Here is a 21,516-nt window from a genome sequence, read left to right on the forward strand (position 1 = left end):
TATCCCGCCAGGATTTGGGAATATACCCTGTAGCAAAACTGCAAACAAGTATGCCGATGCCGAACGACGAACTTATCGCAATAGCGAAGTCGCTCAAGCTGAACAAGGCTCAGGCATAGAAGCGGTCATCGAAGCTCTGACATGTTCAAATTTGCCATGCAGATGTGCCTGAACAGAGCCTGGATCATTCGGTAGAGGCTGACGGTATATATGTACCGAGAAACCAGATGACTGTGGGATCTCGGATAACCAATTTGGCTTCGGGAAGGATTGTTCGACGGTGGACGCTAAGGCTGTAATCAAAATGGCCGAGATAGCGTTCCAAAAGAAGCGAACAAGAATCCGTTACTGCGCGGTCGTTACACTGGCCATGAATGAGTTCAACAGTGTCAGCTGAGCCAACATCGAGTGTGCTATACACCACCTAGGACTCCCGGTCAGCCTATGTCCGATACTGGATAGCTACTTCCAGAATCGGGTGGTAATCTCTGACACCGAGGAAGGCGAAAGGAGATACAACTTCACCGTGGGGCTACCTCCGGCACTGTCACGCGCCGTATGATGGCGTATTGAGGCTCAAGCTGAGATCATGATCAATGGCAAGCTGAAATTCGGTAGCCACGTCAAATAATGCTTGCGAAAGGGCAAACATGGCGTTCATGGCATTGTTGAAAATAATGTCAAACAACTCGGCCGTAGTATCGAGCATGTGTAAGCGTAAGTTGTTTTGGACGCCAAAAAGAATGGAAAAGCTGTGATCCCAAAAATCGACCTTGTCGACCCAGTCTAATACATAGACTGAAACCGAGCGTTTCTTAATGGACGGACGAGCAGGCCCCATGGCGAGGTGAACTTTCACTTGACACTATTACTGTGAGGGCATGGGTTCTTTTGTGATTCGGACACGCAGGCCCTTATCCAGGAACATGAGTCCAACGGGTAGTCTAAAGTACTAGCCAGGAGCCAAGCTTCCAGGGGAAAGATGACAACTTAAACATACTTTTTGTAATTGCGTTGCGTTTTCCCTTACTTTTCACTCGCGGTTACAATGATAAAACGGCCTACTTTACTTCACTAAAACAAAAGTGCCGAAAAGTATTACTTTTCGGCACTCTTAAGAGTGCTGAAAAGTAGCACTTTTCGGCACCTTTGCCAGAACCCACTTTTCGATAACTTTAACGGCTACCATAGACACAGCTGCTGCATCTACATCCTCTGAGCAGCTCCAATCTGAATTAGGACTTTTCAGGTTCTGATTAGGACTGCTTCAGCAGATCGGCGTGGAAACAGCAGCTGAAACTACTTTTGCTCTTGCCCATGCTGCGGGACGACGACGACGGGAGCTTGCAAATTTCTGACTCCTGCCCTATCATAGCCTAACTGATCGAACAAAAGCACCACGTTGACGCGTATGAACGAGTGGCACGTGGTTTCTCTTGATACATGTTCATGTAGAAAAGATTATACTGATAAAGTAATTTTTGCAATTACGAAAAACTTTGTATGCAACTCGTTGCAAAACTCGATTTTTTCAGCACTTGTCATATTTATCCAACTCGGCAAGCCTCGTTGGATAAACGTACGACACGTGCTGAAAAAGTCATAATTTTGCAACTTGTTGCATAAATAACTATTTCCAATGGAAACTGTTCAACAGATCATACTTATTGGAAATTTTACAAGGAATCCAAATACGAAAAAATATTTGAGGGTTGACGGTCGAATCTACGAGTTATAGTGAAATATCTGACCGAAAAGGCGTCAAAACGTTGTAACGTCACGGTAGAATGTGTCTTATATATGTTGGGTTGCGGGAAAATAGGGAAAAGTTTGAAATTTTGTAAAAGTGCGCAACCATTATTATTTTTTTAAATTCTCGTTCAACGTCATACGTAGTACAATATTAAATATTTTAAATCAACTGGCAGCACAAACCATAAACCAAACTGTTACTAGAGGACCTTGAACGATTAGATTAAAAAAATGGTTTTATTTCGATTTTTTTCCCAAAATGTAGAACACATGAATAGCGAACACTCAAAAAAAATGTTCGAAATCGGTTGAGAAATGTTTCCGCAATCGTAGTTACCGCATAGATGTTTTTGAAAAAAAGAAGTGGTTCCGCGCGTTTATAGTTTCGAATATACACTACGCACCTGTAAGGAAGCGCATCGCAAAACACTGTATTTTTGCTTCTACTGCTTGGATCTTAATGAAAATTAGACATATCATTTTGAGAAACCCATAGTTCAAGATAGAAGAATAGAAAACTCGAGTTTTTGCCCACTTATGCGTTAATACGTAGAAAATAATAAATTGCAACAAATCATAAATCAGTCCTTCGAAAACAATCGCGTGCAGAAGACGCTCATGCTACCTGCAGCTTGTTTTGTCCAACCAACAGGAAAACGGTCATACGTTTGACTAATGACTAAAGGTCCACTTTGCAGCCCACCTTGTCGTCGTGTGTTAATTTGAGAGCCTTGCATGAGTGCTATTTAGTGCAGTTCTGTACGACGATGTAAGTCATTATTCGTAATGGATGATCAATGGTTTTTGCACGAAATGTCAAACACAAACTACTGGGTCGTTGTGCGATTGTGACGTTGAGCATTGAAGGAAAATAATCTGACAGAGTGGAAGCAAAACTGATTACGTGGTGTAAGCTGCAGTTTATAGCCCATACGACTAAGGGCCCTACCAAAAGGACAAAGAAGTGAAATATGATGACAAAAACACTGGAATCTTTCATCTATGTAGAAAACGCACACCAAGCGTCGAAACGTTGGGATAACAACAAACGTCGTTAGTTTATTAAAGGTTTCGTAGCCGAAAAACTTTAAATTAACCCTACAGTCGTTCAATTACCAGTTGAGTATTATGTATACCGATTTAAGTGTAGAATTAGCATAAGTTAAAATACACATTTATAAAAAAAATGTATACCAATTAGGATAAGATTCAGTGGATCTACCGCTTTCGCAACTTATCCTTAACAGTCTGCAATAGAAGTAAAAAAAAATGAGCTGCGTACTGTTCCTTTCAATTCCACTAAGAATTTGCATCCTTCGACAGATACGTACTTCGACCTCAACTGTAAGGTTGTCTTCAGTGTCACGTACTCGACTCGACTAGACACTGAAGACGACCTTACAGTTGAGGTCGAAATACGTAGCTGTCAAAGGATGCAATTTTTAGAGGAGTTAAAAGGAACAGTACTTAGCCTGATTTTCTTTTTACTCAGGTATTCCACCCTATTTTGATTCATTTGTCATTGTTGTAGTACAATCATCTCACCAAATCCACCATCCTATTTATTCATCGTCCCAACAGCAAACCACGCACAGCTATTACATAGTTATTTACGATTACAATCTTCCGGAGCTTAAGGCCATACTCTTGTTGACATTGCGGTCGTCACGTCGTGAGTGAAACAACTCCAGCACCTCGCGGGAAGCAAGATTAATTTTAGTTGCTCTATCCTGGAAAACAACAGCGGTCCCGGAGCTGTTACGTTATGTCACTAGGGATATCTGCTAAAGATCAAGAATGAAGCAGGAAATGAGACGACTAGAAGAGAACTGTACGGTTATTTATGACAGACAAATTAATTTTCGCGTTGCTCTATCTGTGTGCTGGAGTAATCAATTTATGATGTCGTTAAGATTCAGGACTTTTCTGGACAGTGACATATGACTGCGTGATGATTTTTGGTGTAGATTATGCTGACGGAATGTGTCCGTTACCTACTTATGACACCCATGTTGTTTAAATCAAAATGTTGCTGCACGGACATCAACGTTTCCAGACTTGTTTTTATGTCAGCTCTTGCGTTTATAGCAACTTTGGTATAACATTTATCTTTCAACATACAAATTAATACTCAAACATTAGTGAAAATAGCTTGAAATAAATACTTGCTGAAATACTTTATCAGTACACATTGAAATGTAATGTGATGCTTAAGACGTTAATCACAAAATTAAAAATAGACGAAGACCCTTTCCAATAATTTTAAATTAAAAGTGTTCGGTTGCACCTAGGGTCTCCAGTTAGCACTAGTGCTTAAGGCTATGGATCGTCAATCCGGAGACGGCGGGTTCGATTCCCGTCGGTTATGCAGGCTGTTCGGGCTTGTTTGGAAGTTGACCATCAATGTTAGCGGCGTCGGTGGTGTAGTGGTAAGCGTGGTTGCCTCTCACCCCAGTCGGTCTAGGTTCAATCCTAGTCGACGCCGTCGGTATTTCTGAGACAAAAATATCTGATCACGCCTTCCCTCGGATAGGAAGTAAAGCCGTAGGTCCCGGCCCATGTGTTGATGGGTTCGATATGTAGGGTGTCAGGTGTGTGTGGATGTCTCCCTGACCGTCCGTGTTTAGGCTTAGTACCAGAAATAGGCGGACGTTAAACTAGAGCTGATGCCGAACGGTGTCGGCTCGCCAGAAATAAGAAGAAGAAGAAGACCATCAATGTTAACTTCTTTTCCCGATCAGCCTACAGGGGATAGACAAAATGATCGGGACAGGCAAAATTTTCACTTTCCAAAAAATGTTCAACTAGCTGTAACATTTCGAAAAGAGCATCAAATATTCTCGAATTTTTACTGTAAGTTCAACAACTAGTTATGTATCAGTGGTTCAAATTTGGAGATGATCCACGAAGTTATAAAGATTCTTAAAAAAAGGTAAAATTATCCGATAGCCAACTTTGAGCTGTTATATCTCTGGATTCAATGAACCGATTGAAATGAAATTTTGATCATTCATGACTTATGTAATGGACTCTGGAAAACATTTGACTTAACTTGAAATTTTTAACAAGAGAAAAAGTTATAGCGATTTAATTTTTTTCACGATTATTTAGTAAATTGGTCTATTTTTAATATGCATTCCATTACTTATTCAATTTATTGGCGGCTATGTTGTTACTTTCCTTCAAAACACATTTATATATATGTCAACTAGAGGGAAATTAAATGAACTATAATTTGCATCTTGAATTTTGAAACGATGTTGATATTTTGGATAATTTGGTGTTTTATTAGAAAAATAATCTAATCGTTATAATTTTCTTCCGTGTTAAGAATATTATGTTAAGTCAACCCAGCTAACACAAAGTCTTATATGACGATGTATAGGATGCTAAAGTGGAGGCCATATGCGTACATGCTTCCATTTACCCGCGTGTAAAGTGTACGTATATCGCCTCCACTTTTGCATCCTATGCAACATCATATACGATCATGTGTTTGCTGGGAATGGTTTTCCATAGCTCATTATATAAGTTATAAATGGTCAAAATGGTCAAATTTCATTGCATTCGGTTTATTGAATCCGGAGATATAACAGCTCAAAGTTGGCTATCGGATAATTTTACCTTTTTTAAAAATCTTTATAACTTCGTGAAGAATTGTCCGATATTTTTCAAATTTTATGAACTGATACACACCTAGTTGAAGGACTTACAGTAAAAATTTGAGAATATTTGATGCACTTTTCAAAAAGTTACAGCTAGTTGAACATTTTTTGAAAAGTGAAAATTTTGCCTGTCCCGATCATTTTGTCTATCCCCTGTAGATAGCTGTGTAGTGTCGGTAGCGGTTGTCTCAATTGGCTAAGAATAACACTACGGATCGCCTGATCCAGTGGTAAGAGTCCACTAAACAGGTGACCCCTAATTCATGGTGTCATGCAGCTTTATGCTTACCGTGCCAAGGAATGAATGGTTGGGGGGGTCTAATAAAAACCTAACTACAAACGGAGCCTGTGGAGTACTAGGGCGCCCTCCACAGTATTCTGCCCTTACTGCGCTAACCGCAGCAAAGGTGCAGTTGACCTTGTGTTTCTCCGAGATAATCTGCTATCCTTCTTAAGCTTCAACTACGAGGCTCAATGAGGGTGGGATTATTAGTAAGTATGTTGTTTATTAGCTTTAATTATAACCTATATGGCTCTTCGCATTATGCGTTCTTCACAGTGTCCTCTGTGTATGTTCGTCTCTGGCGTTCTTCAATCGATACCGAATTGGTTTTTATCGCTGCTCTTTTTTTCTTGTGTTGTGATTGTAAGAGTTTGATCGTGCCTAGTTTGGGTAGTGGCTCTGGTTATGACAGCTCAGATCAATCTTCAGCACAAAAGAACAGCTTTGGTCCAAGAACCTTACTTTCGAGGGGAGGATTTCTATGTAGATGTAATGTTTTAATTAACACCTATATGGTTCCGCATTTTGCGTTTGACCCGATGTTGGCTGTTTGTTCCCAACTTGTTCCCAATATATTTCTATAGGCTCGCGCCGAACCCACCTTGCTTTAGTACTGCAATTGAGTGCTAGGTGGTAGTAGTAGTGCTAGAAATGAATAGCATGTAATTTAAATACTGTAAGTAGTAGTAGGCAGTTAGGTTTCATTAGATCATGAATTATAAAATAAAATTAGTCTAAGTTGAACTCGCAAGAAATAAACTACTCCTTAAATTGTGCCTAAATCTAAGTTCCAAGTGAATAAAGTTATTGCTAGTGTGACAGAAGTTTCCATTTCGAAGAAGAAGTTCTCCTAGTGGCAGTTAGCCGAAACTGCGTGAGCTTTGTGGAACGCGAAGTAGCTCAAAATCCTATACCACTACCACCCGCACAGCATAGAGCTACTCTACAGCCGGAATCCGATTTTCCACCTGTGAAATTCCACCGGAAATCCCGAACCTGCCCCAACATTGGCTACTTTCAGTAAAATTGAAATGAATTGTCAATCCGTGTCATGCCTCGAGCCCCAAAATGTTTTGATAAAACTGCTTGTTTGCAGCCTTGCTATTCCCAAATTTTGGTGGGATTATACTGTCAAGTTTTTTCCATAAGTGGATAATGTCTTCGTATGAAGATTAAACCTATCAATTTGACCACTTTCTTCTGAAATGATTAGAACGCTTTGTCGCGCATCACACCCGTAATGTTTTTCTAGCAAACATGCCTCTCCATGGGAACCAATATGCTTACCAAAATGGAAAGTCCACTGTAATTTGTTTACACAATGTTGTTTACGATATCGGAAGAGCATTCTTTCAAAACAATTATGTTTAAGTGTTTTCTCGGATTTTCAGGATACTTTTGAACACGTACCTCTCGATTCCATATTTTAAGCCGCATGGATTGTTTTATTTATCTTTCAATGATTTACAATTGGATTTACCAAATGCTCAAAAACCAAAATCTCTTCTCGGCATTACGTGAAGCAGCGATAAGGAAATTGAGTGTTTGTGGATGCCCCCATACGGGAGTCTTGCCAGGGCTTTTGAGGAATCTCGTAGCAGAAACGCAATTGAGATAACTCAATATAGTTTTTGTCCATCACAAGCCTTAACAGGCTGCTTCATTTGTATATCTTAGCTGAGAATCAGACTGTGGAACTTTGAATCATTTGATATGTAACTACCCAATTTTTACGCAACTGCGTTTCCGAGTACTCGGTAAACACTTGATTAAGTGAAACTGACCTAAGAAGCCTGAATCTTCAGGATGTTCTGTTGTTCTGAACCCGTTGTGGCAAGAAGCTATAAGCTTACTTTACGCTTTATGCGTTTTTTTTACAGCGCCATTTTCAGGGCGCTGTATGACCCTATTCCCTTACCTTCCCATTCCCTATCCCATCCCTTATTGCTCCCTTTGCTCTCCCTCAGGTAAATGATGAATAGGCTCGTATTCATGGCGATGGCACAAATTTCTCAAATGGAGCAGAACGTGGCTCTTGAGCTGACCTACTGATACCTGATACCCGTTCCGGTTGGGAAAATTTTCTCGACTCCCTGGCAGGGGCCTACATCGTCGAAACCAAAACATGACGCTGAAAGCGAGCGCCCATCAGCATCGGACGGACGCCGACGACGGGAACATTCACAACAACATCCAAGCGCTTCGCTTCATCCGTTCTTTTTGTCGCTTTCTTCGACGCAACAACGGGCGGCGGCTCATTTTCACACCGACTGGGCTTCAATTGAAATTTTCAAATTATCTAAAATGTTTGTTTGCTTAATTTTTTTTATGGGTAATCGACTATTTCAGTAAAATATGCATAGCATACATCAACATTACACAGATTTATCGGTTGTTACACTCATTAATTGAGTTACAACAGAGAAATTCATTTGATGTCGAACGAGCGTGCGTGAGCTTGTGAGTGCGAAACAAAGCGGCATCTGCGACGGCGCAGCACCGTCGGTTCATCGGTGACGATGCCAGTCGGGCTGAGCGACGACGACGGCGCCTTGTTTCCATTGACGATTGAAAACATTGTTTACAAACTTCACCTGAAAATTTCAATTGAAATTGAAAATGTAGGGCCCTGCTCCCTGGGCATAGTGTATTTATCATTGTATTTGCCTCAAAATATACAAATTCATGCAATGGCTGGCAAAGGAAGCCCTTCAATAACTGTGGAAGTGCTCAAAGAACACAAGTTGAAGCAAGGCATGCCAAGTCCCAGTGGGGGCGCAGAGCCATTAAGAAGAAGAAGAACATTGCATCTACATTTCGTTGCAATCCCAGCCGCTTTTAAAATTTATACTAACATCTAGGTTCCAGCGCAATTGCATCGAGTTAATTATGTAACTCAATCAATCCAACCCACCAACAAACAGCAACTACACTACTGCTACCCATAATCAATCAGCAATTTCTCCGGCTGAATTCATTTGTCAAGTTTCCAATTACACTTTTCTGGTAGGATAGTAGGTACCTACGCTGGAAGGGTTATGGCAGTCAGTCGCTTCAGCAATTCCACGGGAAATCTAACGAAAAATTGATAAGTAATCGACAGTCAACGGCTGGCCGCCCACCGCATACTGATTGGAACGAAACACGGTTGGTTGCTGCTGTTCACTGTTCAGCGGCGATGATGGCACAAACCGCGAGGAACAAACGGGGTCCCTGTTGGGACCTTCCTCTTTCGAGAAACATAAATTACGTGCCTCCGTCAGCAGAAAAAGTTGATTGTAAAACCGAACTGCACAGAGGGATGAAAATCGTAAAAAGAGCGTTGAAAGTCAATTTTTATGAAATATTTTCACTAGCCGTTCATAATTTACATGTGAACTATGGAATAGTTACTTAGGATAAATCTTAAGTCCTCTGATGTTGTTCTTTACTGGTATTTGTTGGTATGTCATAAACATACAGAAAAAATATTTTAACTGGCTTTCTCAGTCTGGGGAAATTCAAAACGAAACATGAACATTGCGGCATATATAAATGTAACAAAGAACGACAGACAGTTTTACCCTTGAAAAAGGCCAAATAAACAAGGTCGAAACGTCGGGCAATACAAAACTAGTCGTTTTGAATTTCCCCAGACTGAGAAAGCCAGTTAAAATATTCAACAAATTTCTAGTCGAAACTCTCGTCACATACAGAAAAAACTTGCACAGAATGTAGCTAATTGACTAGTTGCATTCGAACCCACGATTCCGTTTTCGCTAGACCGGTGCATTGACTAACTACGCCATAGAACATGTAATGATTCTGCGGAATAGAAAGCCAAACTGAACCCGAGCCCACTCATTTTTTCTCAAACCATCTTTCTTTCGGCTTAGAAGAGGACAACAAAGAAAAACCCCGGGGCTTTAGGCTAGTTACAAAGCTTTATCAAATTAGAGAATATGCAGCATCTTTTAAACCCTCCCAACCATTCATCCCTCAGCTCGGGTCGCCTGACACTTTGGATTGGAGTTCCATGTTTGGTAGACTTTTAGTACAGGGTGCCGTAGTACTATTCTAAGCCGGTAGCTACACGGGCAAGCCTTAGGTTACTCTTTCTTCTGGGTAAGAATAAGCATTTAATCAGCCGTAGATTGGGCCAAAACCTGCATTCAATTAGCACTTATGGCGCATTTACGGCAGATTAGCATTTAATGGCCTGCAGTAAAGGCGCATATAGGGTTGAATAAATGCAATTTTAACAGCTTATCGGTTACCTGGGTATACATTAGTGCCATGCTTTTGCACATAAAACATGTTACAAAATTATGCATATATTTCCCATTTTTGAATTTGATTAAAAATATTGTAACCCTGACAACACGAAAACTGCATAACACATAAAAAATAAGAAATTTCAGTTACAAAATAATTTTGCTGTCAACACAATATCAAAGACACACTATAGTTACAAGACCCGGAAGGGTGTCTTTGACACTTTTACATTGCTCAAAATTTCTTTCTCAATATTATATTCTTTTATTTTTTTTTCACACTTTCACTATGCATCAATGAACCAATTGTTAAACACTAGCATAACTTAAACTGTTTTTTTTTTACAATTTAACTAATCGTGCCTTTCAAGCAGTTTCAGGGGCGTTTTAATGAAGCCCCGGAGGGTTTCAGGAGCGTCCCAGGAAGTTTCAAAGGAGATCAATGGAGCTGTAAAAGGGTTTCAGATGCATTCGATAGGGTGGTGTAACAGAGAGCAGGGATGGGAACACTCACTTGCAACGAGTTACATTCACTTGCTATTTTCTCAGCTCAGAAGCGTGCAATCAAGAAACGATGTATGGGCGACTTTTGCCTTGTGATTTTGCCTAAAACTTTGCCGAATAAAGTAGGGATCGCACACGAATCCCAAGATCGTGACAGAGCTGTGAAAGCGACTCTCCACGAGGTGAGTGTAATTTACATTCACCTCGTGGAGAGTTGCCTTCGCAGCTCACTCACGACTTCGGTATGCGTGTGCGACCCTTGCTCTATTCGGCAAAGTTTTAGACGAAATCACAAGGTAAAAGTCGTCCATACATCGTTTCTTGATTGCACGCTTCTGAGTTGAGAAAACTGCAAGTGAGTGTAACTCTTTCCAAGTGAGTGTTCCCATGCTTGACAGAGAGTTTCAGTGATTTCAGCAGCGTTGCAGGGTGTCTAAGGGGATTTTTGTGGAGTTTCTGGGGATTTCAGAAGCAGTCTCAGGGTTTTAATAGGATATCAGGATTGTTCAAGAGGTTCCAGGGGATCTCAGGAGTTTCTTATGGGTGTTGCAGGGCGTTTCGGGGGCGCTCCAAGAAGTTTCAGGAGCATTGCAAGGATTTTAAAGGGGTTTCAAGGGCGTCCCAGAGGTGTTCTTAGGGATTGAGGGGGCCTAGGGGAGATCCAGGGTTGTTTCAGGGGTTCAAGAAGGTTCAACGGCGTTCCATGGAGTTTCAGAGGTTACAGAATAGTATCAGAGGTGTTTTATGAGGTTACAGGCGTTGCAGTGGTTTTAAAGGAGTATTAGAGGACTTCATGGGATTTCAGGGAGTTTCATTATTTTTTCCATGAGGTTTCAGGGGTTCCAAAAGCATTCCAGGGAGTTTCAGGGGGTTTGAGAAGCGTTCCAGGTTTTTAACAAAGTTTCTGGGTGTCATAGGGGCGTTTCGGGGATGTACCAGGCCTCTCGAAGATTTCAAGGGCATTCCATCAGGTTTCAGAGGCGTTACAGGAATATCCCTTGTGGTGTGAGGGTGTTCCATCGAGTTTCAAGGGGTTTTAAGGGCGTTCGATGGTGTTTCAGAGAAGTTCCAGGAGCGTTCCTGGAAATCCCATCGGATTTTAGGGGCGTTCCAATGGTGTTTTCGAGGGTTTCAAGAGTGATCCAGGGCATATCTCTGATGTCACCTGAAACCCTGAAACGCCTTAAAACGCATTTAAACCCCTGTTGCGGAGACAAGTCATCTTTTGCGCGATACACCAAAGATTATGGGGCTTTCATGATGTGCAGCTGCAATGCTGTAATTCAATTTATTTTATTAATCTTAGTCTATTTTACATAATCATTATATACATACATGTTAGTGTTCTATTCCGCGCTATTAAAAGATGGGACCTCCTATCAACAGTTTTTTTCACTAACTGCTATTTGGCCCGTGTTGCCAGTTTCACAGAGCATTTTCATCCCAACAACCCCTCTGAGAATCCCCTGAGTCCACCTTGAAAGCCCTCCAAATATTCCCTGAAAACGGATCCAGAACCCTCCGGAAATTTCCTCAAGAACTTTTATATGTATTGAAACTCCTCTGAAACATCCTTGAAACCCCTTTAGCAGCCTCAAGAAACCTCCTGAAGCTTCTCCCATGAAACTTAAAATTAAAACCTAAAAAAAAACAAAATTTGACTACCAGAGTGAATTGCTAAACAATTAGTGAGAGTCGGTCTACATTAGGATCAGCTATACTCACACTCGAAATGCTGTCATGGTAAAATCAGAGCAGGTTACTCAAGATTTTGAGCCCCCTATACTGGTATACCCTCAAGAAAATGACTTCACCGATTAAGAGTTTTTCCAAGAAAACCCTTCAATGCATTCAGTGGCGTCTCGTAACCTCACTTTTTACCTGTTCAACGACCCTAAAACTTGCATTTGCGGAGAATTCCTGATCAGAATCATATTGAAAATGGGCGAAAACAACTATTTTCATCATTTTCTACAGGTTACAAGCCAATTTCATGAGAAAATTCAAGAATTTACGTTCGTTGAACAGGTAGATTTGAGGTTAGGGAATCGCCACTGAATGCATTATTATTTCACGATTTCTTCCCGTAATTATTGCGGAAGGGACATTCATGCTGGCACTTGGTTTTATAAGTTTTGCAAGAACTCTTCCTAAGTTTTCTAGAAAATTCTCCATGGTTATCGCCAAAAATTCCTTTGGAAATTCTTTGTGGAATAATCAAACATGTTCTGAAATGTTTACAGAAAGAAGATGTCGCAGGATTTCTTAGACTGATTTTATCAAGAATTTCTCTAAACATTCGTGTTGGTATGGTATCCCTTCAAAATGCATCCATGTCCTTGAATTTCTCTGAATCCATATTCTGGAATTTATCCATGGATTTCTTTGAATTCGAATATTCTTTCAGGTATTCCGACAGAAATTTTCCTTGGCACTTCTTCAGGAGTTCCCCAGGAAATTTCTCAGAAGATTTTTTTTGAAATTGGCCCATGGGTTTCCCCAGAAAGCTGTTTTTAATTTCTTTTAGATTTATTCTTTATTAACACAACGGACTTCTTTGGTCTAATTGAATATTGAAAAAATGTCTCTTCCTGGGATTCTTCAAAGGATTTCAAATGAAAGGATTACTACATATGTACATGCTTGTATTCTTTCATGTATTTCTTCAAACATGTTGTCAGATTTTGTACAGGAGTTTTTCTTTGGGAATTCTCAGAAAATTCATCTAGAAATTTCTCAAAAGATTCTTCTTTTTCAGTGGTTTGTCACACGTTACTTTAAAAGATGCAATTCCAGGAGATTTTTTTTCACAAAGATTCGGATATTCTTTCAAAAATTCCTCTAAAGATTTCATTTTTTTTAATTCAGATCAGATGCTATTCCGGAAACTTTTTCAGAAATTATTCTTTAAATTTCTACACAGGTTTAGGTTTATCTCCATTAATTTAGGGATTTTTTCTATCCCTAGAAACTTTAAGAATATTTCTGTAGAAGTACAATCCGCAGAGAAATTACTGAAGTTATCCTTGGATGAAGTGTCAGATAATTTTCTGGGGTTCTACATCCAGAAATATCTGAAGGATATTTTGAAGCAATCTCTGTTCGAACTCTTGCAGGAGGAGAATTATGTAACAATCTCTAAATGAATTTCTGCAGGATTTTTTAGGTGAACCCCTGATGAAATATCTAGACATATTCATGTGGAAACTTTTAATGGAATTCCAAGAGCGATTCCCGACCAAATCTCTGGTAAAGTTCCTGAAGTACCTGAACGAAATTTCTGCAGAAATTTTTGGATTTTTTTTTTGAATAATTTCTAAATAATTTGTGGTGGAGTTTCAGAAGGAGGGAATATCTGAAAGAAGTCCTGGAGCAATGTCTTAAAGAAACCATGCAGGCACGTGCACAAATAAGGCGAAAAGCGATGGGGTTTGTTCATTTTTGGTAAAAGACGGAGGGAAAAAATTCTAGAGGAATCTTTGTGAGAATTTCTGCAGGAGTCTGTGGAAGATTTACTAAGAAAATCCTTGGAGAAATTCCTGGAGGAACCTTTAATTTTCTTAAAGAATCGCTGCATGTATTTTTTCTTGAAGGAATCCGTATATGTTCTCGTGGGGATTCCTCATAAAATCTGTGGAGGTTTTTTTTTAAGAAATCCCAGCTTTTTTAGAGGATTTCTTAAAGAAAACCTAGAGGTTATTCAGATGGGAAATCCGTGAAGTACTTATCAGAGGGAATTCCTGGTGAGTTTTTTAAAGAAAACTCTAATGCAATTTAAGAAGGAATCTAAGGAAGATTTTTTTAAAAAGTTCTTGAATTATTGTTTGGGGTAATCTCTAGAATACTTTCGAGGCAATTCTTATTGAAACTAAGCAATTTATAAAGGAATCAAAGGAAAAATTTCTGAAGGATTTCTAATAGAAATTTCTGCAGGCATTCATGGCAGAATTTCTAAAAAAATCCCTGGATGATTTTCTGAAGGATTCGCTTCTTTTTTTTCTCATCCCATAACACCAAATTTTGTAATTTTCTGTGGAGCAGTGTAATCGATCATAAAACATATCTCTATATAGCCAAAACAGAAACTTCAATAGCTGTAGATAGCAGATTTTTAGCACCATAATAGTTTGGATGACCCCTTCCGATCTGATGATGTCCATTGAACATTCGGGAGATTTACTGGACATGATATATTACAAATCGTAGCTTTGGATAATGAAAGAAATTATCGTTACACCCGTAGACTTTAGGATTTAAACTGAAGAACAATTTGGATGACCTAGGATATCCCGACTGATTGGATACTATGTATCTTTTGAACTTTCAGAAGATTTACTGGATGTGATGGAATACAAATCGAAGCTTTGTATAATGAAAGTACCTAGCTACCATAACACTTGTAGACTTCAGGATCTGAACTCAAGAACTGTTTGGATGACTTAGAATATCCAGAAAAAATATTCTGCATCATATTCTACCTTTTATATGCTATTGAGCATCAAAACCACAGAAACATGTAGAAAAAACTCTATAATAACGATTGTAAAAATTCCGGCTTCAAAGAGTTAATGCAGAGATTTCTGAAAGAATCCCTGGAAAAAGTTCAGGAAGAAGAACCTCGCTTGTCGTATACCTACAACGCGTGCGCTGTGCAGTTTCAGCTGCTTGATGGCGCGCGTCCTGAAAGGTTAAAGACATCATTTCAATCCATCAAACCTTCTTCGAGTTGCAATTTTCAAAAAAAAAAGAAAATTGAGTTTTTTTATATGCCCTTTCTAAAAGTTTGGTGAAGAATATTGCACAGCAAATAACATGAAAAACATTTTCGTACAGAATGTAGAGTGGTTTTGACCATATCTCTCAAGATATGTCCCACTGTACGCCCCAACCGGTGCAAAACTTCTCCGGATGATTTCCCACCAAAGTTATCCCATCGCGCGTGCACTGAAAAGCTGCACGCAATGAAAAATCCCCGTCGCCTTCGTCATCCACATACTCACCGCGATCCGCAAGTTCGACGGGTTCGATGCGAAACGCCTGGCTGTCTGTTGCGAAACTTTTTCGTTTTCGAGTTAATGCACACTGCTGCAAACTCCCACATTTCAAGCAAGCCCCACCACGCCGGGGCTGGACCTTTATGTAGGTATGTACATAGCTGAATAATTGACGGGTGATGAAATCACCTTTCAGGTAGCGTGTCAAGAGCCGATGATTGAACACCTGTTTCTATCGAATTCTGAGCCAGAAGCTCTTGGAAGCGACTCAGCGCGGTGAGCGAGCGGCGACGACGCGTTGTTGGTTGGTTGGTTGTGGGTGAGCAAGCACTAAGCACATAACACGTCACGTCCGCGCACGGGATCGGCCTCGGCCTGTTCGTCTTCGTTGTGGTTTCTTTCTGCTGATATGAGAGACTGGACGGGCGCCCGCGCCCGCCCGTCGTACAAAGGCATAAAGTGCAATTATCTTCCTGTGTATTTTCTTTTCTCTGTTTTGCAGACGTGCACACCCAGCATAATGGCTTCGACGACGGGCAATTGGCTGGCGGATTTGACCCGGATTGAATACTTTGGCGGAGCGGAGATTACGGTCCCGATGGTATGTCAGAAGATTGTGGCAACCAATGGTAAGTTTTGGGAAGTGGAAACTGGTTGATGAAATACTTTGGAAGTAAGTTACTGAAATTGCTTTAGGAACATCTTCAATATAAGGACAAGGTGGGTTTCGGCGTATGACGACGTCATGATTGTAGAATCCAAAGATGATCTAGATAATTTTTAAGACAAACCAGTTTCACCAGCATTATTCGGTGACGCTTCAAGCAGTGTTCAAGCATTACACAGCGTAACAAAAATTAACTTTTGGTCTGTCTCAAGAGCAAACTTATGTGTCTCTGACAGATTTTGGGCCGCTGAAACCGAATCCGGGCTCAGATTTTCGCCAACATGTCACAATTTTGAGCTATACCTCAATTTATACGGCAAAATATGCGATTTTGGGCTTTTTTGACTGCAAGCCATTAAGCATGGAAATATTTTTTTTAAGCAATCAAAAAGTTAATTGGTCAATTAACAGCTAAATTAACGACTCATGCAAAATATTTCGTTTTACCAAATCAAATTTGGTAGTTTTAAGCGATTTAAGTTAGGTACGATATTTCCCATACAAGTCACCCTCTAAAAGTTGCATGCAAGTTTCATACTAACATAAAATGCTTAAATCTATCAAATTTGATTAGTTATAACGAAATATATTGCATGAGTCGTTAATTTAGATGTTAATTGACCAATTAACTTTTTGATTGCTTAAAAAAATATTTCCATGCTTAATGGCTTGCAGTCGAAAAAGCCCAAAATTGCATATTTGCCCTATAAATTAAAGTATAGCTAAAAATTGTGACGTGTTGGAGCACATCTGAGCCCGGATTCGGATTCAGCGGCCCATAATCCTTCGGAGACACATAAGTTTACTCTTGAGACAAAAAAAATGTTGCGCTGTGTTATGAATCCGAGGCATAAATCAGAAACATACCACACCCTGTAGGGGAACAAAGCCCAAAATGCCAAGATGGGGTAAAATAGCCAAACTCATAAAATCAATTCTCGATGTGATTTGACCATAACTATAGGTGAATGGTGTCAAGATATGTTTACATAATACATTCTTCTAGAAGCTAGGCTGACATACCCATGGAAAATCTTTCGATTTCCCAATTATAACTGGGCAACTTCCAGTTTTTCGTGCTCTCAATTAAGGTTTTTTGGTGATTTTATTACCAGCCAAGTGTTTCCAAACAGATTGAGACACACATGGAGGCACATGGTTGTTGATGTCTACGCTTCTCATGTTAGGGGTCATTCAAATATGACGACCATCGTTTAGCGGGAAGAGGGGTGACACTCCATGTATTAGGCATACCAAAAAGCGGACCAGATTAGCAAAGGGAGTCAGAAACGCTCGAAAAATGATGGACGTAATTTTACCCCATGGCAGATGGCCTTTTTGCACCACTTCCGTTTTACGAACCAGTTTTTGAAATCTCTATAAATCGATGAAAATGCATTAGTTTATATTTTCGCTGAAGTACAGGTCGGACTCGATTATCCGGGTGACTCCAAAATTATTTCACCCCGGATAATCGAATCACCCGGATAATCGAGCCATGCTTTTTTTCTGTTATTTTTTATGTTCTTCAATCAAATACTGTTCGTTAAACATAGAAGCTAACATACATAACGTTGTAGTACCTAAACTCAACGTCTGGTATTACTACAACCATGCAACCATGTTTTTAAAAATGAAATTTTTGCTGAAAAATGTCAAAAAATAAAAACAATTTACAAATAGGCTAAATTCTACTTACAGGTGTTGTATTTGATGTTTATCACATTTTTTGACATATTGTAATCTAAAAATTTGTAAACAAAGCAAAAACAAACTTTTCCCCGGATAATCGAGCCGTTTTGCCCGGATAATCGAGCCCCGGATAATCGGGTCCCCGGTTAATAGAACCCCCGGATAATCGAGTCCGACCTGTATCGAGCAAATATTGTCTAGTTGCTGTTAACACTTCGAAAGCCTAGTAAATGAAGCTATTTAAGTGCTAGTTGAAGTGCTGTTTCCAGCTCGTTGATCCGTTAAGATGCCCCAGTTCTTATCCTAGCATGTAGCCTTTACGTGATTCTTACCGAAAGTGGCGAATCTCCTGTTGAACGCTCTTTTTTTTTCATAACCATAGGGGGATAAATCTGCTCAACAGACACCCTAACAGGAAGGATACCCAAGTAACACACTTGTCACAGAAGAGACACGACAGCTCAGGTTTTTGTTGCGTAGAAGTCACTGTGGCTCAACAGCCGGGGTACGATCTTCACGAAATCCGGCCAATTTGTCTGTTTTGCGGATGACATGGATATTATTGCCAGAACATTTGGAACGGTGGCAGAACAGTACACCCGCCTGAAACGTGAAGCAGCAAAGGTCGGACTGGTGGTGAATGCGGCTAAGACAAAGTACATGCTGGTAGGTGAGACTGAGTGAGACAGGACAAGCCTTGGTAGCAATGTTACGATAGACGGGGATACTTTCGGGGTGGTAGAAGAATTCGTCTACCTCGGTTCCTTGCTAACGGCTGACAATAACGTGAGCCGTGAAATACGAAGGCGCATCATCAGTGGAAGTCGTGCCTACTATGGACTCCAGAAGAAACTGCGGTCAAAAAAGATTCACCTCCGCACCAAATGTACCATGTACAAGACGTTAAAAAGACCGGTGGTTCTCTACGGACACGAGACATGGACGATGCTCGAGGAGGACCTGCAAGCACTTGGAGTTTTCGAGCGACGGGTGCTAAGGACGATCTTCGGCGGTGTGCAGGAGAACGGTGTGTGGCGGAGAAGGATGAACCACGAGCTCGCTGCACTTTACGGCGAACACAGTATCCAGAAAGTGGCCAAAGCTGGAAGGATACGGTGGGCAGGGCATGTTGCAATAATGCCGGACAACAACCCTGCAAAGTTGGTGTTTGCTAACCATCCGGTTGGTACAAGAAGGCGTGGAGCGCAGAGAGCACGATGGGCGGACCAGGTGGAGCGTGATCTGGCGAGTGTTGGGCGTGACCGAGGATGGAGAGCTGCAGCTGCAAATCGAGTGTTATGGCGGCAAATTGTTGATTCAGTATTACCATGAATTTGATGTGAACTAAATGAATGAAATGAAAGTCACTGTGATTTGCTTCTAACAAATAAATACTAACTTGTTAGAAGTAAGTCACAGAGACTTCTACGCAACAAAAACCTGCGCCGCCGTGACTCTTCTGTGACAACTGTGTTATTTGGGTAGGGTAGTGTGGGTTCAAGACCGTCTTCCACAACAATAGTAAAGCCAGGACTACTCTCTCATCGACCCACTTAAACACATTCCTATGGTCGCCAAACCCTTCGTCTCTCCGGAACCACCAAGAAGGCATTCCTTCAGAGAGGGGCTAGTGCACATCGCACCTTCAAGGTTAGCTGCGTAGCCTGCAGCAACGAACATTTGGAGAGTCCATCACGGTAGCATGCTGGCGCTTAGCCAGTTTCCCGAGTGGTCCTCACCACTGCCTTTGTCCTCGGAAGGCAGGCAGGGTCAACCCCGCCCGCGCCCAACTGCTTTGCAGACACCAAGAACTGATGCCCACGTGCAACCCGATCTGACCTGCCCGCAAAGGAAGGGTATCACTACCCTTCAGGCCCTATCAGATGCACCCGAAGGTTGCAGACAGCAGGGTCTCCAACCCAGTAGACCGACGCCACGACAGCACCACTACCGGGCTCCTTGGCCACTTAATCGCTGTAAGGGTCGATCTCGACCGCAGGGCACCGGTATGACCTACGAAGCAGACTCCGAACCCCTGGACCACCTCTTGTACCGCATCTGAACTAGCCATTCTCTGAGTCCACGCGCCACCTCCTCTGTAGCTCCTAGACGATATGGGTGGTAGCCGTTGAAACGGCGTTCCAGATAACCTCATCCCTACACATCCTCTGGACCAAATTGTCCGGAGTTGTGTCCTCCCCGCATGTGGCAAGCATGCGGTCACGCATTGTGCGAAAACGCGGGCACACGAACTCAACGTGTTCCACCGTTTCCTTTAAACCATTGCACACTGGGCATTCGGGAAAATCCGCATGCCCGAAACGGTGTAGATACTGTCGGAAGCAACCATGATCTGAAAGGACCTGTGTCAGGTGGAATGTAACTTCCCCATGGCGCCTATTAATTCAACTATCTACCCTCGGTATCAACCTATGGGTCCACCTTTCTTTGGTGGAACTGTCCCACGCGCGCTGCTATTTGACCATAGAGGCCATCCTGGCAGTCCTGCGTGTGCCTCTTGTGCCGCGCATTTCGAAGAACTCCATGCCGATAGGCACCATACCAGTAATGACGCAGAGAGCGTCGTGTGACACGGTACGGTACGCGCTCGCAACCCTCAGACACATAAGCCTGTAAGTACTTTCCAGCTTCCATCGGTAGCATTCAGTACTTAGCGCGGTGCTTCACGCCGGGCCGCCATACCTAAGTATGGACGTAGCAACACTAGCCAGAAGCTAGCGCTTACTGGCGTGCACCGCAGAGCTATTGGACATCATCCGGGACAGTGCCGCAATAGCTGTGGAGGCTCTTTAACAGGCATAATCGACGTGACTACCGTTAAACGCTCTAGCGGATCCCATAATGCAACTTGTCTGCCCACGCGGCGTTTTTCTCCTCCAAAACCTGTTGGCATCTCTCGTCGAAGCATTTGTCCCTTCGACTCCGTTCCTCGTTCAACAAATCGATTACAACACTGAATGATTCCATAATTTTATTTAATGGACCTTTCATGCTCATTTTCAACAAAAATCATAAACAATTAGCTCTTCGAATTAGCCAGCTTCGAAAATTAGACATCAGATGAAAATAGGAGCACCCTGCTGAACAGTAGGAACGCCGTCCTTCTAACTGCTCCGACAATTTTCGTTACGTGGCAAAAATCAGCTGTTTTGTGAATAGCAGCACAGTTTTGTGAATTTGCGACCCTTTTGAAATATTAGCCACGTCGAATTCAGGAGTAGTTAATAGTAGAGGGTTGGGTAGTTGACCGATATGGCTAACTTGACGCCAACTCGATAATCATAAAGGGTTCTCGATAACGATAATCAAAACTATAAATCAATTTGATCACTACTTAGATGACTTAGTGATGGTAGCAACAATGGTTCTGTTTTGCGAACAAAATTTTTTGGGTACGTTATCGATACGATAATCTTTACAGTTAACGTCATCGAAGATACTGTTCAGTATTCGTCTACAGACTTTATTCACAGCGAAACAGACGTCGCACTTTACTCTTTCAAAATAAATTACCTTTTTAGCATTGATATAAATATTCGGTAAGCGATCGATTGGCCATTCGTGATGGCCACATCGTTTTTGTTCCTGTTTGATGTTTAAACAGTACCGCCATCGGACGATTGCTCAACCACAGACAAACAGACGTCTCACTCTACTCACTTTTCATCGTTACCCTGTTTAACGG

General features: G+C 41.3%; 1 protein-coding gene across 1 annotated transcript in view; it reads left to right on the forward strand.

The window, feature by feature from the left end:
• LOC109415253 (uncharacterized) overlaps positions 1-21,516 on the forward strand; it is a 90,235-nt gene that overhangs the window by 59,965 nt on the left and 8,754 nt on the right. Inside the window, exon 4 of the mRNA XM_029853173.2 lies at positions 15,954-16,080. Within this exon, the coding sequence (XP_029709033.2) occupies positions 15,954-16,080 (127 nt within the window). The remainder of the gene's footprint in view (positions 1-15,953; positions 16,081-21,516) is intronic.

Source organism: Aedes albopictus, chromosome 2 (genome assembly GCF_035046485.1).
Source record: "Aedes albopictus strain Foshan chromosome 2, AalbF5, whole genome shotgun sequence".
Taxonomy (NCBI): Eukaryota; Metazoa; Arthropoda; class Insecta; order Diptera; family Culicidae; genus Aedes; species Aedes albopictus.